Genomic DNA, 17,219 nt, shown 5'->3' with positions numbered 1-17,219 from the left:
CCAGTACTTATACGTAATATTCTCGATCTCCTGATTCTCAAAACATGTTAGTAAAGAATGAAGATTTGCACCTAAAAGAAAAGTTATGAAATGAACAGAAAATTCATACACTTATAATTATTAATTAATTTGATAATTACCAAGCATCATCAACTTAAAGTTTTGATGGATCGTACATACACAGATGGTGTGTGTTATTAAAATTCATAGTACTCTGTTAGTATTTGATCGTACGTTGACACGTAAGCATCTAAGATGGATAGGAAAGGAAAAAAACGTGGTATGAAAAGTCCTGGAGATCCAGGCATTAAGCGAAAATTTCACGGTAATAGATACACTGCTGAAAAAGATGTAACATTTGTGAGCAAGTCTGCTGAAAAATTAAAAAATGAAGAAGATATTGAAGTAGCTATTGATGAGAGCTCAACGTACGCTCTTTTAAGTTTTACTTTAGTATTCAGTGCTTTAGAAAGTGTTCTGATTTGTAAAGCTTGCAAGAGTGATATAAAATTTCTTAAAAAATCTCAAGTTGGATTGAGATTTAACTTGTGTATAAAGTGTAAGTGCGATGAATTTGCTACCATTAATTCTTGCCCAAAAGTGAGGAATGCGTTTGAGGTCAACAGACGTCTTACTTTTGTTATGCGACTACTCGGTGTTGGTTTATCGGGTATAAACATTTTTTGTGCCATGATGGATTTGGGACCAGGGTTAAGTAAGAGCGGATACTACAGTATCCTTGATACAATACATATTGCTGTTAAAAGTGTTGATAAAGTTTTATTTCGTAAAGCAGCACAAGAAGAAAAAAAAGAAAATGAACAAGAAGGAAATATTGCAGATGAAATAACAGTTTTGGGTGATGGTTCATGGGCAAAACGTGGCTTTACGTCACTACTAGGTATCGTTTCTTTAATGGGAAAGTACTCTAATAAAGTAATAGACGTTATTGTTAAATCTAAAGTTTGCAAAGCTTGTGAAAAGTGGGTGGGTAAAGAAAATACAGATGAATATTTAGAATGGTACGAGGATCACCAGACTGAGTGTACGGTGAATCACGAAGGAAGTTCTGGTAAGATGGAGGTTGATGGAGTTATTGAAATGTTTTGACGATCCGTTGAAGAGCTCGGTGTAAAATATAAAACATATATTGGTGATGGGGACTCCAAAACTTATAAAAATTTACTAGAAGCAAATATTTACAATAATGATCCTAAAGTTGAAAAAAATGAGTGCGTTTTACATGTGAAAAAGCGTATGTACAGACGAGTCAAAGAAGCTAAAAAAACTTTAACGCAGCTCCAAAAAGCTAAAAAAAAATAGAAGCTGCTGAAGAAAAATCTAAAAAAACGAAGAAAAATTATAAAGAAGAAAAAGAAGTTACAGCGAAGAAAAGAGTAACTCCGAAGAAAGGGACGACACCAAAAAAAACAAGAACACCAAAGAACCATACCATTGATACCGAGAGCACCAAAGCTACCAAAAGTCTGACACTAACTAATAAATTAATGATCAAACTTAGTACTTATTATGGCTTAGCTATTATGAGAAATGAAGACTCTGTTGAAAATATGAGAAAAGCTATATGGGCAACTTATTATCATTTGATATCAACTAATGAAGAGCCCCAGCATTCTTATTGCCCAGAGGGTCCCGATTCCTGGTGCAAGTATAAAAAATTGAAATCTGAAGGTCATGAAGATACGTTTGTTCATCCACCTGCTTTCGATAAAGACACTGCAAATCTTTTGGAACCAATTTACGAAGATCTGTCATCAGATGATCTTTTGGAAAGATGTTTAGAAAGAAACACACAGAATAATAACGAGGCTTTTAATCATTGTGTTTGGAGTTTTGCACCAAAACATATTTTTGTAGGCCAAAAAACGTTAGAAATTGCTGCATTCACTGCAGCATGTATATTTAACGAAGGATTTTTCCCAGTACTAAAAATATTGGAAGTCATGGACGTTACGCTCGGCCCGTGCGCTGTCGCGTTTGCAAAATCTTACAATAAATCTCGGATTGCAAAAGCGGAAAATGCCACAGCAATGTCATCGAAAGAAGCCCGAAAGAGTCGAAGAGCGGACAAAGTTGCGGAGAATGATGCCTATGAAGAGGATGAAGGCATATTATACACTCCAGGCATAGACGATTGACGTAAGTATAAGTTTACTTATGAAAATTTGTTGTTGAACTTTAAACGCGTTTTTCTCAAAACATTGTTTTTCTGGTCGGCCCAGGTCCTAACTTTTTTTCTACTGAACCGATTGCTTTCAAATTTTAACAGGCTATTCTACACACTTATAGTTCTCGTCGGTACTAACGAGAATTTTTTTCACCCCTAACTTTTTACTTTACAACCCTTTTTTTGCTAAAATAAAAGGAATTTTTTTTTCAAAGTCCGCCATTTTGTTATTTACCCTTGAAATTTAACTTCAGTAGTTCCGACCAGAATGACATGTCTATAGATTAAGAATAATCAAGAATATTTGATTTCAGATAACATCAAGAGCCAAAATCACCCGGGCCACCCACGTGCATTTTTTTTGAGGTTCCAACTTCGAGTGACAATAATAATAGTAATAAACTATTAAATTTTTTCAAATAAATTTTTTTTTATATTTTCAATATGTAAATAAAAACACTCTAAATATTCAAGATAATTCATTTTTATTTTCCTATAAAAAACCACCCTCCAAAGAAGTCATGAAAATAGGCATAAATTACCAGACTACTACCTTAAAAGATACGGTTCTCTGTTACCCAACAGTGTACGTGCAGTGTTTTGTGGTCCATCAAACTGTGGAAAGACTAATGGTTTGTTATCCATCATTATACATTCGAATGGATTGAGATTTGATAATATTTACCTCTACTCAAAATCCCTTGAACAGCCATAATATAAGTTTTTAGAGTCACTTTTGAAACCTATAGAAGACATTGGATTTTTTCCTTTCGATGAGCATGGAGATGTAATAAAACCTGAAGATGCTAAACCCAACTCATTAATGATATTTGATGATGTGGCATGTGAAAAACAGGATCATATAAAAGCCTATTTTTGTATGGGTAGACATAAAAATGTCGATAGTTTTTATCTCTGTCAAACATATATGCGCATTCCCAAACATCTGATTCGTGACAATATTAATTTTTTAGTTATATTTCGACAAGATGAAATGAATTTAAAAAACATTTATGATGATCATGTAAATACTGACATGCAATACAATACTTTCAAGGACTTATGCTCAGCGTGTTGGAATGATAATAAGTATGGCTTTGTAGTAATTGACAAAGACAGTGAATTGAATGATGGAAGGTATCGTAAGGGTTTTGACTGTTTCATTAGTATAAATTAACTTGTATCAGGTAATAATAATCATACATGTTAAGTAGTTTGTTAAATCAACATGAAGTCGGAGGATATTTTAAAACAAAAGGATGTTTTACATCAAATCTCTCAGGCAAGTGATGCAATCCGACGCAAACATAAACTCTTGAAGTTAGGAAAAGATACAGCTGAAAAAGCCATGGATGAAATGTTCAAACCGATAGTCACACCATTGAAAACTCTTATTGAATCATCAGAGTGAAAAATGAAACAAGAAGATATAAAAAAAGAGATAAAAGAAGAAGAAACGAAAAATGAAAACTCAGACCAACAACCAGATGACTTTGGTAGTCTGATCTCAGATAATGAAAGTTTCATTAATAGCAGCAGACAGCATCGATCCAGAGAACCACTAGCTTCAAGTAGTCCTATCAAAACTGATTGTTTATTAAAAACTTACATACAAAAATTAAATCGAAATCACAAAGAGAATGATTTCAGGTATGGTGTTCGCAAAAAAAAAATAAAGCAATGTACATTGGAAATTCAAATATTTATTTCAACAATGATGAAATTAATGTTCAAGACAAAGTTTATCCTATGACTCATGTTTTATTGGAATTATTATTCAAAAAAGATCCTCAAGATTCTGTAGTAACACAGAATGATAAGAAACACTACTTAGATATTGTTGAAAGAACGAATATGTATTAGAAAAATTACAAGCCAAATACAAGTATTTTTAATGATCCGTCACCCAAGTTTCAAAATTATGTTGTTGAATTTCTAGCAAAAAGATATCCAAACTTTTCGAAAGGTGTGGGCTTACCTAGCTACATGATAATAAAAAAGAAAAATAAAAATATGGATTATGTATACTGGGATGATCCTAATGAACTGGTTGAAAGATTACGCCTATTAATAGCCTCTCAATCAGCTGGTAATACCAGTCATACTAATGAAATTATTTCGATTATTGAAGAATTATGAGAGGCTGAAATTATATATTAGAAGTAATATTTCAGAAATTTTACCATTAGTTTGTGAACTGTTGAAGTGAACTGAGCAATAAAAAAACATGAGTATTGATATATTTGGACGTTCTTTGAAAGCTGTAGCAGTTGTTAGTGGACCTCCAGGAGCTCCGGGAAGAGGATTTAAAATAAATTCCGATGGGCAATTTGATTTAGAAAACAAAAGATTATGTGAAGTTGGAGAACCAGTAAAATATAATGACGCGATAACATTAAAATTTATGTGTGATTTTATAAATAAAGAATTGTCGTTATTAGAGAAGACTATAAGAGAAGATCAATTAGAAATAATTTCCCATTTACATTCAAAAGTTGTATCATTGAGGACTTCTCTTGATTTGTTGAAAAAAGAAAATCAAGAATTAAAAAGAAAGAAACCGAAACATGAAGAATTAGGAAAAAAAAATAGAAGATAAAAAATCGGTAATAGCATATGAACTTCACAGACCAGCTCGTAAAAATTATCAACGTACGCTTGGGCTGTGCCTATAAAAAATAAAAGTACTAATTAATTAATAATAAATAATAATTAAAACACGGAATGGTGATGCAGTTATTTTTCGGCAGACCATCACCATCTTGAAGCGTGTAAATCTCTCTAGCGAATTATTGTCCTTGAGTGAACTTAATCAAAGTCAATTGAGCGCGCTCCAGGTCTGATGGAGTAAGCGGGTAGGCCAGCGAAGATTGTGGAACTCTTTTGAAGCGGTCGATGACACGATGCCAGATGCTGAGCTTCCGTAGCAGTGGAAACAGCTGCGTGTAATGCGATAGTAATTGTTGGAGCAGGCAGTTTTCTGCTTTCCAAGTTACTAGTGTCAGACCTTGGCGTTCTTCTCGATGCGTTGCGTTGTCATCCGGAAGCTCCAGAGTGGGCCAAGAGGATTCTGGTTCATGAAGCCAAGTTGGTCCATGCCACCAGAGAGCGTGTTGTTTTAGCTTTAGCGTTGGTATACCTCTTGAAGCGCAGTCAGCGGGGTTTTGCTTTCCTGGAATAAATTTCCAGGAGACATCTCGAAGCATTTCTTGGATTTTTCCCACTCTATTGCGGACAAATGTCTTCCAGCGGTTTGCTAGACTTTTAATCCATGCGAGAGTCACGGCAGAGTCAGTCCAGAGATTGCTCCTGACATTTTCTAGCGACTGAACTTCCTTGACATGAAGTATCAGTCGTGTAAGCAACCATGCAGCAGATAATTCTAAGCGTGGAATTGTCATGGTCGTCAGCGGTGCTACTTGCGTTTTTGAACACAAAAGGGAGACCTTTGTGTTCCCATCAGCGTCAGTGACTCTCAAATAAACAGCGGCAGCCATAGCGTTTTGCGAAGCGTCTGAGAACCCGTGCAATTCTATTGTTGCTCCAGGTCCAATATTATTCCAATAGACAATTGGTGCGAGAAATCCTAGCGGGTCATACAGCTTAGCGATTTCAGACAAAATAGCTCTTTTTGTCTTAGGTGTCTCTGGCGGTAGCGTGTACTTGAACTGGAGAGCGTCAGTGTTTGAATTCCAGTACATGCCCAGGACCTTTACTGGTGCATCACTGATTTCTTTAAGCGGTATTTCTAGCTGCTTTTCTGGAGCGACTTCAGCGAGTAGTCTTGGACTATTGCTAGCCCATTTGGTAAGCGGGAAACAGCCTGCTGCGCACAGTGCTTTTTTTTGCACTGCAACTCTGATAGCGTCTTCTTCGTTGTCTGCTCCACCGTAGATGTCATCTACGTAGCGTGTTTCCAACATTGGAGCAACAGCTAGCGGAAAGCGGTGTCCTTCATCCTTGACTAGTTGGATGAGCATACGTACAGCGTCAAAAGGTGCACTAGCGGTCCCGTAGGTGACTGTCTTGAGACAGTAAGCGTCTACTAGGTCATTCTCATCTATCCAGAAAATGCACTGAAGCGGCCAATCAAGCGAATCAACCTCAATCCGTCTGAACATCTTGGTGATGTCAGTAGTGAATAGAATTCTGTTGCAGCGGATTCTCAACATCACGTCGAAGATGTCAATTTGCGTTTTGGGTCCTGCGTGTAGAATATCATTCAATGAAATTCCTGTAGATGTTGCACAGGAACCGTTGAACACTGGGCGGAGTTTCGTAGTGGTGCTATCAAGCTTCAATACCCCATGGTGAGGCAAGAAGTAAGCGTTTGCGGGCAAGTCGTTGATTGGAACTCGTACCATGTGCCCTAGTTGTATTTATTTTGCCATGAACGCACGGTACATGTCAGAATATTCTTTTTCTCGCGACAAGCGGGTTATTAATCTGCGGAGTGACCCCATGGCTGCGTTGATAGAGTCGCCAAGTTTACTATCGGGGGCTTTAAGCGGTAATCTCACTACATAGCGTCCATCAGGCTGTCGATAATGCGTTTGACGAAAGTGAACTTCACATTCGTCTTCCTCAGCGGTGTTGAGCGGTGAATTACCTGATGGAACCTCTTCCTGTTCCCAAAACTTAGCGATAGCGTCTTGTAATGATGTGTCTAATGACGCATGTAATGCTGCGTGTGACGTGGAAGCGTGTTTAGCGGTGACAGCTCCATAGACAATCCAACCAAGCGTGGTGGATTGTGCAATCGGAGAATTGCGAAGTCCACGTTTAATCTCAGCGTTCATGATCTGTGCGGCTGGTGATGCACCTAGAATAATGTCTACAGGACGCGGCTGTAGATAGTGCGGGTCAGCGAGCTTGAGATTATCAAGATGCGGCCATTTCGGATCAGCGATCACGAACGATGGAAGATCTACCGTCAGTGTTGGTAGAATATGCATGCTGACATGCATTGATGCGGCCGTACACAGCGAATGAAGTTCAATTGTGCTCACACCTAGTGAACTTCCTGCGGAGACATTGCGAATGCCCTTGAGCATGACCATGTCGCGTTGTAGCGGTTGTCCAAGCTTCTTGAAGAGCGTCTGTCTCATAAATGAGAGCTCTGAGCCTTGATCGATCAAAACTCTTGCGGTGATGGGATTACCATGATGCGGACGGACCTGGACTAAAGCGGTAGCTAGCAAGACTTGAGCGGACAGTGAATCTGAAATAATCAACGGTTAATGTCAAGCTGTAAACGGTCTAAAGGAACGATTAGTTGCCTGTGCGGAAGATGTAGGCTGCGGCGAAGCTGATTTCGTTGGTGCATCCAAACTGGATGAACGCGTGGTGACGTTGACCACATTTTCGGCAATCTTGAGCGGTCTTGCAGCCTGCGGCGTGGTGCGGAACATGACAGTTGAAGCACAAGTTGCATTTTTCAACTATCTTGCGTAGTTCTCCATATAGAAGTTATTTTAGGCCCGAAGTCGAGTTTTCAGTCTTAATAAAGCGGAAAGTTCCGCGTACCAGTGTACGAATGACTACCAGGAGCAGCACCCGATGTGCTCCGCGATGCTACTAACACTCGACCCTTCCTAGCGGTAATAAACTTCACTCTCACAACACAATTATTAGCGGTATAATTAATTTAAATTAATTGAGATAGAGCCAGCTTGATCCGGCTCAAGGGACCAAATGTAAAATGCGGGAAAGCGGAGGATCAGGTTTTGGTCTAAATATCTCAATTAAAACGCGGAAATATTTATTAAAATGAACACTATAAATTTATTTACACAAATTACACTTAATATTTATTTAATATGTTAGCGGATTGTTTAAATAAAAGCGGATTAATAAAGCACTGCGTGATTAATAAAGCAAAGTCGGTTGACACGTGGTTGAGCACACTGCCGACACTGGAAAAGCGGAGAATTATTTTTACAAATAACACAATTTATCTGTTAAAAACTAAAGTGGGTTAGTAACAATTAATTTAAGCAAATTAACTTATTAAATAAGCGGAATGCGGTTTATTAAAAAAAAGCGAAAGTAAAGAAATACTAATGGCGACTTGATGCAGCGAAAGCGTGGAAGCGAAATAAATAATAATAATGCGTCTTCTTCCTCGTCGACTTGGGGAAGCAAACTTATTGCGCATGTCTGCTGAGCAATCAGCCAATCACGCTACGACGTGATCATTCAAGCTAAGCTTTGTGCAGGCGGTTAGTTTAAGCGGGAACTAGCGGTAGACAGGTACGGCTCGTGAAATTGGGAGTCCCCCAGGGGCGACTTTATCGCGGCTGGGCGTGTTCACTGAATACTTAGACAACGGTTCACAATAATCTAAGAAATTAAATTCAGAACTTATCTTTATTAATGAGCCCTCTATGAGTATTTTTTTTACTTGGCATATTTTGTGATAAATAATAAATTAAAAAAAATAGCTAACCAACGGTTATTTTTTTATCTACAGTATTATTGTTAAATGAATTTTTTCTCGCATCAAAATTTCATTAGCATTCTGAGAACTGCATATCTCGGTTTAATTAAATGAATTATTTTATCAATCGTATAAATTCTTATATTTCGGCATCTGTTTATTTTAAAATGTTCATGCGATACCAACGGTCATTATCACTCGATACCTGGAGCATAAGAAAAATTTTCAGCATTGTAAATCTGTCATCACACGTACTGCAACGTTCTTTATTAATCATAGGTGGTATTACTATTATTTTGACTCATATATATACATGTATGAATATATATGTATATCATGGAAACATAATTTTTTATATAATTTCAAAAAATTAAATTCAGAATTTATCTTTATCAATTAATCCTTTGTAAATATTTTTTACTTGGTATATTTTACGATACATAATAATAAATTTAAAAAATAGCTAAGCAACGGTTATTTTTTAATCTACAGTGTTATTGTTAAATAATTTTTTCTTACCACAAAATTTTATTAGCATTCACAGAACTACATATCTCGGTTTGATTAAATAAATTATTTAATCAATTATTTAAATCCTTATTTATATTTCGACATCTGTTTATGCGATACCAACGGTCATATTAGATCATTAACACTCAATACTCGGAGCATAAGAAAAATTTCCGACATTGTAAATCTGTCATCACGTGTACTGTAACGTTTCTTATTAATCATAGGTGGTGAATACAACCTAGTAATTATAATTTGACTCACATATACATGTATGAATATACATGTATATCATGGACGCATAATTTTTTTTATATAAATATTCTGAGATTTCTTCCTTGACTTACAGAAGGAGTTTGAATCTCACACTTTGCGTATCTCAGTCAAAATAAGTTGAATCTTACATCTAGCGTATATCATATGATATAAAAAGTTTGATTTAACAACTGTTAGTGATTTATACGAGCATTAAGTTGTTTTTACGAATTTTTTGCAAATTTTTTTTTTGCAAATATGTCTCGACAAATAATAGAAGCTATCCACCTGGTGGATACAGTGTCTGAGTCTTATAACGATTTAAAATCTAACCAAGTGAGTGTTGAACAATGTGAACGGTGTTTTAATGTTTGCCAAGATACTATTAACTATTTTGATACTATCTTATCAGATCCGCAGACCAGTGTGTATGTGAAACGCAGTGTTAAAACACAGTTTACACTCCTGTATTGGTATAGTGAACAGTTTTTACTATTGAGTGGTCAAGTTGCAGGTGGTGATTTAAATCAACAGAATAATTCTATTAAATGGCAAGATCTTGGGAATGCCTTTTCAAATAACATTAATACTGGCTCAGTTATTAACCGTACTCATAAAAATATCGAGGAATTTTTTACTTTTTCTGAGAATCTTGTTTGTGCAAAAGTTCAAGAAATGTTAAATAAAGTGAACAGTTTAAAAATTAATGTTGAATTTTTTGGCAAATTTGAGATTCCTACCACCAACCGAGAGGAAATGAAATCTTTCGTAACACAAAATCGTGAAATATTAGCATCTACAGATATTGCTGACTGGTATAGAGATCACGTAACCAATGCCTTGATAAGAAAAATTGAAGAATTCTGTCAAAAAAAATCCGGGTGGCGTATATCAGAAACCTCAAATTTAGTAATAACGATGTCAAAATATCAACCCCTTCATGCTGGAATCTCAACTTATGTGAGGATGCCCCAGAAGATAATCAACCGACATGCAGTTTTGAACATTGAAAGCTTTGATGAATACTGCTTCCTGTGGTGTGTTGTAGCTGCTATTTACCCTCCAAGGACGGGTCACAGAAAAAGGACTACTTCTTATCCACATTTTAGTGAGATACTTGAATACGACGGTATTAATTTTCCTATTCACATTAAAGATATTGCGAAATTTGAAAAAATGAACAATTTATCTATTAATGTATACGGTTTAGAATCTGATTTTTCTGGTGAAAAATCCGATAAAAAATCTGATGAATGTGTAATAATTCCGGTGTATTTAAGTAAGTCTATAAATTCTGATATAAAAACTATTCATCTTTTAATAATACAAACTAATATAAATTTAAATATGAAGAGCGATGATTATGACGATTATAAACCGATTTATAATTTTGCATTAATTAATAATTTATCAGCTTTATTAAGAAGTAGTGTAACAAAATCAGAAAAGAAACATTTCTTCTGTGATCGGTGCTTAAATCATTTTCAAATAAGAGAATCTTTTGAACGTCATAGTAAAAATTGTTTTAAAATTAATAAAGTTCATATGGTATTTCCAAAAGAGGAAAATAAAATATTAAAATTTAAAAATGTTCAAAATCAGGATGCTGTTCCATTTGTTATTTACGCAGATCTAGAATGTACACTGACACCCATCGATGATGATACAGATACTCATATTCCTCATAGCATTGCATTTTACCGCTTTTGTAATTATAATAATAAATTATCTAAATTTGAAATTAATCGTTCAGAAAATTGCATTGATTGGTTTGTGGGTAAACTCAAAAATTTTGTAGTTGAAGTAGATTCATACTTAAAAATTCCAAAACCTATGAAACCTTTAACGAAACAGCAATTAGAAGATCATAAACGCGCGAATATTTGCTATATTTGTCAAAAGTCAATTATAAATTCTCGGGATAAATGTTATGATCATAATCATTTTACTGGATATTACCCTGAACAAAAAAAAGTATTGAGACAAAGAAAAAAGTATTGAAAAGTATTGGATTGACAAGAAAACCGATACTTTTCAATACTTTTCTCTTTGTCTCAATACTTTTTTTTAATCAGGGTACAGAGGGCCTGCTCATTTATCATGTAATTTAAATTATAAAAAATCACATACTATACGAGTAGTTTTCCATAATATGTCTGGTTATGACTCTCATTTTATAATAAAGTCTTTAGCTGCAAATTTCAAAGGTAAAATTGAATTATTACCAATCAACAAAGATTGTTATATTGCTTTTACTAAGCATGTTGAAAAAACATGCGTTAATCTAAGATTCATAGACTCATTTAAATTTATGGCCTCAAGTTTAAATAAATTAGCATCAAACCTAAAAGATGATGATAAAAAGATAACTAAACTTCATTATGATGATCCAGAAAAATTTAGATTAGTCACTAGAAAAGGGGTTTTTCCATATGAGTACATAAACAGTAATGATAAATTAAATGATAAACAGTTACCTGAAATTCAATATTTTTATTCTAAATTATCAAACGAAATTATATCAAATGAAGAATATGCTTTTGCTCAATCAGTATGCAAAGAATTTAATTTAAAAACATTCGGAGAATATTCTGATTTGTATCTTAAAACTGATGTACTTCTATTAGTTGATGTATTTGAAAATTTTAGAAGTAATTGCTTGAATACATATAGTTTAAATCCTTTGCACTATTATACAGTCCCACGACTAGCTTTTGATACGATGTTAAAGTATACTGGTGTAGAATTAGAATTACTAGATGATCCGGAAATTATGTTATTTATTGAAAAAGGTATCAGAGGTGGTGTCTCTCAGTGTACAAATAGGTATGCATTAGCGAATAATAGATATATGGGTGATAAATTTGATTCAAATAAACCGGAATCGTATTTAATGTATTTCGATGTTAATAATTTGTATGGTGCATCTATGAGTATGCCTTTACCAACAGACTCATTTGAATGGGTTGAGTTAAATTTTGATATTAATCAAGAAATTGATAAATTTTTAAATAATACCGATGGTTTTGGGTACATACTCGAGGTTGATCTGAAATATCCGGAAAAATTATATGATTTACATAAAGATTTGCCATTATGTCCAAAACACTTTTTACCTCCAGAAAAAAAGCAAACAAAATTAGCAAATACTTTTCATGATAAAAAAAATCATGTAATACATTATAGAAATTTAAAACAATGTTTAAAATTAGGATTAAGATTAACGAAAATACATAGAGTTTTAAGATTTAAAGAGTCACCATGGCTAAAACCGTATATAGATAAAAATACTGATTGTAGAAAGGCAGCAAAAAATGAATTTGAAAAAGATTTTTATAAATTAATGAACAATGCAGTTTTTGGTAAGACTATGGAAAATGTTAGAAAATATAAAGATGTCAGAATAGTCACACTATGGTCTGGCAGATATGGTGCATTTGATATGATTTGCAAACCAAATTTTCATAGTCTTACAATTTTTGATAAAAGTATGATAATTATTCAAATAAATGTTGTAAAAATGAAAATCCATAAACCAATCTATGTAGGTTTTTGTATTTTAGATACGTCAAAAACTTATATATACGATTTTCACTATAATTATGTAAAGAAAAATTTTAAAAATGAGGATTCTAAATTAATGTATACAGATACAGACAGTCTAATTTATCACTTTACAGTACCTAATGTATATGAAATTATCAAACGTGATATTACAAAGTTTGATACCTCCGACTATCCACCTATTAATAATATCTACAATATACCGTTAGTCAATAAAAAAGTATTAGGTTTAATGAAAGATGAAAATAATGGAAAAATTATGTCAGAATTTGTGGGGCTTAGAGCAAAACTTTATTGTTTTAAAATATATAATGCTGAGGACGATGATAATTTTAAGATGCGTGCAAAAAGTGTCAAAAGTTCAACTTTGCGAACTATCACGTTTGCTGATTATAAAAAATGTCTTATGGATCATACAAATGTAAATAAAGATCAATTTATTATAAGAAGTGAGATGCATGAAGTTAAAACGATGCTTCAAAAAGAAAAATTAGCTTTAAGTTGGGGAGACGATAAACGTCAATTACTCGAAAATAGCACAGATACTTTACCATGGGGTTATAAATCTTCAATCTTCTATATATATAAAAAAATAAATTGCTGTGCGTTAGTCTCGCTAAAACTCAAAAACGGCTGGACCGATTTTCAAAATTTTTTTTTCGTTTTGTTCGCTATAGTTCAGAGATGATTCAGAAGAAAAATTTTTTTGGAAAACCCAACAGTTTAGCTAAAAAAAATCATTATCATCAATCATCATCGAATAATAAAAAAATATAAAAATAAATTGCTGTGCGTTAGTCTCGGCAAAACTCAAAAACGGGTGGACCAATTGAAAAATTTTTTTTTGTTTTGTTCGCTATAGTTAAGGGATGATTTAAAAAAAAAAATTAGGAAAACGGTTGACCCTGAAGGCCATCCGTGCAACTTCCCGCTAATTCCATACCTACCCAGTCAGCATCCAAGTCAGAAAGATTTCAGTATGAAGTCTTTTAAAAAACTTCTTATAGAAGTCCTAATGTGACGTCTTAAGGAGCTCTTTTTTACGAGGTCAGAACTAAGAGCTCTTAATGAACTCATAAGTTTGGAGTCAATTTTCTGACATCTAACTGAGTCCCTTTTTTGGACTTCTTTTTGAGTTGCGTATAATGAGCTTATAGACATTATAAATAAAAACACAAATTTCTTTTTAATATAAAACTGTCAAAATCTTATTCATTTTTCATTTATTACTTTCCTGATTGAGAAATTAAATTGAAAATGATTAAAAATAATTCGAATTAAATGATTTAAAACAATTTGAATAGATTAATATATAGATATACACTTGGCATAGGTTAACTCATTTCTCTTAATCCAGGTTAATTAAATTTTTCAAAAATTTTAAATTATATTATGAAGTAATAGGCAATAATGTTAAAATCTGGTTCGTAATCAAACTAATTTAGATAAAATAATAAAATTGGATTCTAATCTGAAAAAATTATGTGAACATTCTACATTTAAGGAGTACTTTGCATGTATCAATTTTAAACATTTTATTCGAATTTAACGATATCTTATAACTATATACTTATTAATTATTGTTGAATTTTTAATATTCATTTATTTATCTATTAGATTTTATATTGTGAAAAGTAAACAAAATTTATATAGACTATTTAAAAAAATATTACAGGTAGACTTTTGAATATTTTTTAGTATATAAATATTCGTAAAAGTTACTTTTTCTCTATCGATACACAGTATCAAATAGAATAAATAATATAGACAATGATCGCAACATTTCATCACTATATAAACTTAGCTTATAAGAATCATTATTCTTACATCTCATTAGATGTGTAACGACGTATCGTTTGAACAGCGTAGGGGGTTAGGTATCGATCTAGCACGCGCGCGACTCGGGTTCGAATCTTGGTTACGGCAATTGCGATTTTCACTTTCTCTCGTTAAACCGACAATATTAGGTGTGACTAAAATAATAAACATTCGAAACCAGCATCGGTGCTTCATGAAACTCTGAATTATTTTTCATAATTTACTTTTATTATTATTATTATTAATATTATTTTTGTTGTGTTCTTATTATTGTTATCATTATAATAGCGTATAGAGATAAAAAATCATTCATTTGTGCGAGTTCAGAAAAAAGAGCTCTTTAAGAGCTCGTTTTGATGAGTTTTTAAAGTCTACAATAAGCGGCGCATTCGACCTCTTCAGAAGGTCTTAAAGACGTCTTTTAGACGTAGACTCTGACGTCCAAATCATAAATCTGAGCTCATTCGGAATAACTTAATACGTCATTTTGCTATCTGGGTAGGTGCTTAAAATTGCACTTATGACGTTTTTGAGCTCTTCGAGCTCAGAAATACAATTTATATGTTATTTTGAGCTCTCCGAGCTCAAGGAGGCAGCTTTCCTATGCTTTTGAATTCTTTGAACTCAAAAATCTTATCAAAGTTCGATGAAACACGATTTTTAAATTTTCAAACTGCTATAACTTTTGAATGAATTAATCGATTTTCACGCATTTGGCAGCAATAGATGTAGTTTTTTAAGCTCTATAAATAATTCAGAACATAAAAATTGATCTAATGAAACATTTCGGAGTTATTACAAAAAAACACTTTTTTCGATTTTTTTCGACAACGATATCTCACGAACGCATCAACCGATTCTGACGCTTTTCGTGGTGATCGATGCAGGTTTTCAAGGTTAAGAGCTGATGAGTTTTTGAGGTCGATCGGTTCAGCCAATTCGGAGATATTTAAAAAAAAACGAAAAAAAAAAAAAATTTTTTTTTCACTTTTTTTGCGATTTCTCGAAATCTACTGGTCCGAATCGGTTCCGACTTTCAGGAAATCTAAGTTTGGCGAAGACCTTTCGAATGACATTAACTGCGATCAAATCGGTCAAGCCGTTCAGAAGTTATAAGAGGTTTATACACACACACACACACACACACACACACACACACACACACACACACACACACACACACAGACGTGCGGACATCATCGTAAAAATAGTCAGGAAAGCTTCTTAGGGCTTTAAAACGTCGAGGTCTGTTGTAACCTCGATTTTTTCAAAACGGGGTAAAAACAATAACTTCCCGATTTTTTGAAAATTTTCGATTTTCTTAGCGGGAAGTTAAAAATTTTTGAAAAACGCGAAAGTTCAGCTAAAAAAATCAAAAATTATTAATTTTGTGTTGGAATCGCTATTGTTACGCTTGAGCCTCAAGGTTGCAAGAGAGTACCAAAATTGTTCGATATATAGGAAGATACGTACAAGTATACTGCAGAGTTGTACTATTTACCTATTCAGTTTGTCGGACATAACCACAAATCTCAAGAAAAAACGCAAGAAGAATGTTTGTCATTACTTTTGTTTTGTTCGTGTATATTTTTGTAATGTTTATATCTATCTATCAATGGGGTATTCCATACCAAATCGACCACTTTTGAACCCGACCCCTTTAGATTTAGCTGAAACTTTACGATTCGTTTCTACCCTTCAAAAGACATTTTTGAGAATTTTTTCAAATTTTTTTATCCAACCCAAAAAAAGTTATGAATTTTTCAAAAAAATGGCTTTTTTATTTTCAAATAGCCATAACTTTTTTAGGCATTGGCCTTTGGGTACCTTTTTCTTTTAATCAATTTTTGTTTTTGAATGAACTTTTGGAAAAAAAACGCAAAAAAAATTAAATATGATCAATTCTATAAAAAATAATCGGTTTTTTTTTAACACAATCGTTATTTTTTCGAAGTTGGTGACTTTTTGTTTTTAATTTTTTTTCTCAAAAAAAACTTCAATCAATTTGACAACTATTTCCGCTCATCCCGGGCAGGGCCGATTTTTTTTATATTTTTTTTTAATTGAAAAAAAAAAAAAAATTATTTTAGAAAATTTGACAATTTTTTTTTCAATTAAATAAAAAAAAAATTAGGAAAACGGTTGACCCTGAAGGCCATCCCTGCAACTTCCCGCTAATTCCATATCTGGACGCTTAAAATCGCAATTATGCCGTTTTTGAGCTCTCTAAGCTCAAAAATACAATTTATGTGTTGTTTTGAGCTCACCGAGCTCAAAGAGATAGGTTTTATATGATTTTGAGCTCTTCTAGCTCAAAAAAGCCATTTTTTTGAAAAATTCATAACCTTTTTTGGGTTGAAAAAATAAATTTTAAAAAATTCTCAAAAATGTTTTTCAAAAGGTAGAAAAGAATGATAAAGTTTCAACTAAATCTAAAAAGGTCGA

At 33.3% G+C, this 17,219-nt stretch overlaps 2 protein-coding genes across 2 annotated transcripts; both read right to left on the bottom strand.

Moving 5' to 3' along the window:
* Window positions 1–4,977: 4,977 nt before the first annotated feature.
* On the bottom strand, window positions 4,978–6,552 carry LOC123269687. Its single transcript, XM_044735523.1, has one exon. It carries the CDS (start codon window positions 6,550–6,552, stop codon window positions 4,978–4,980), a length of 1,575 nt encoding a protein of 524 aa, XP_044591458.1.
* Window positions 6,553–6,567: 15 nt separating this feature from the next.
* LOC123269686 lies at window positions 6,568–7,599 on the bottom strand. The gene is made up of 2 exons (XM_044735522.1): window positions 7,458–7,599; window positions 6,568–7,409 (listed from the first exon to the last, which is right to left on the bottom strand). Exons 1-2 carry the CDS (start codon window positions 7,597–7,599, stop codon window positions 6,568–6,570), a joined length of 984 nt encoding a protein of 327 aa, XP_044591457.1.
* Between the last annotated feature and the right edge of the window lie 9,620 nt (window positions 7,600–17,219).

This window comes from Cotesia glomerata, linkage group LG7, assembly GCF_020080835.1.
Source record: "Cotesia glomerata isolate CgM1 linkage group LG7, MPM_Cglom_v2.3, whole genome shotgun sequence".
Lineage (NCBI taxonomy): Eukaryota > Metazoa > Arthropoda > Insecta > Hymenoptera > Braconidae > Cotesia > Cotesia glomerata.
Note: the sequence above shows the minus strand (reverse complement) of the source record. Positions and strands in the feature narration are given on the sequence as shown.

Coding starts and splice junctions, on each gene's coding strand:
- LOC123269687 (XM_044735523.1), bottom strand. CDS start 6,552: ATGGTACGAGTTCCAATCAACGACTTGCCCGCAAACGCTTACTTCTTG.
- LOC123269686 (XM_044735522.1), bottom strand. CDS start 7,599: ATGTTCCGCACCACGCCGCAGGCTGCAAGACCGCTCAAGATTGCCGAA. Junction 7,410..7,457: donor TTCCGCACAGGCAACTAATC/GTTCCTTTAGAC, acceptor TGATTATTTCAG/ATTCACTGTCCGCTCAAGTC.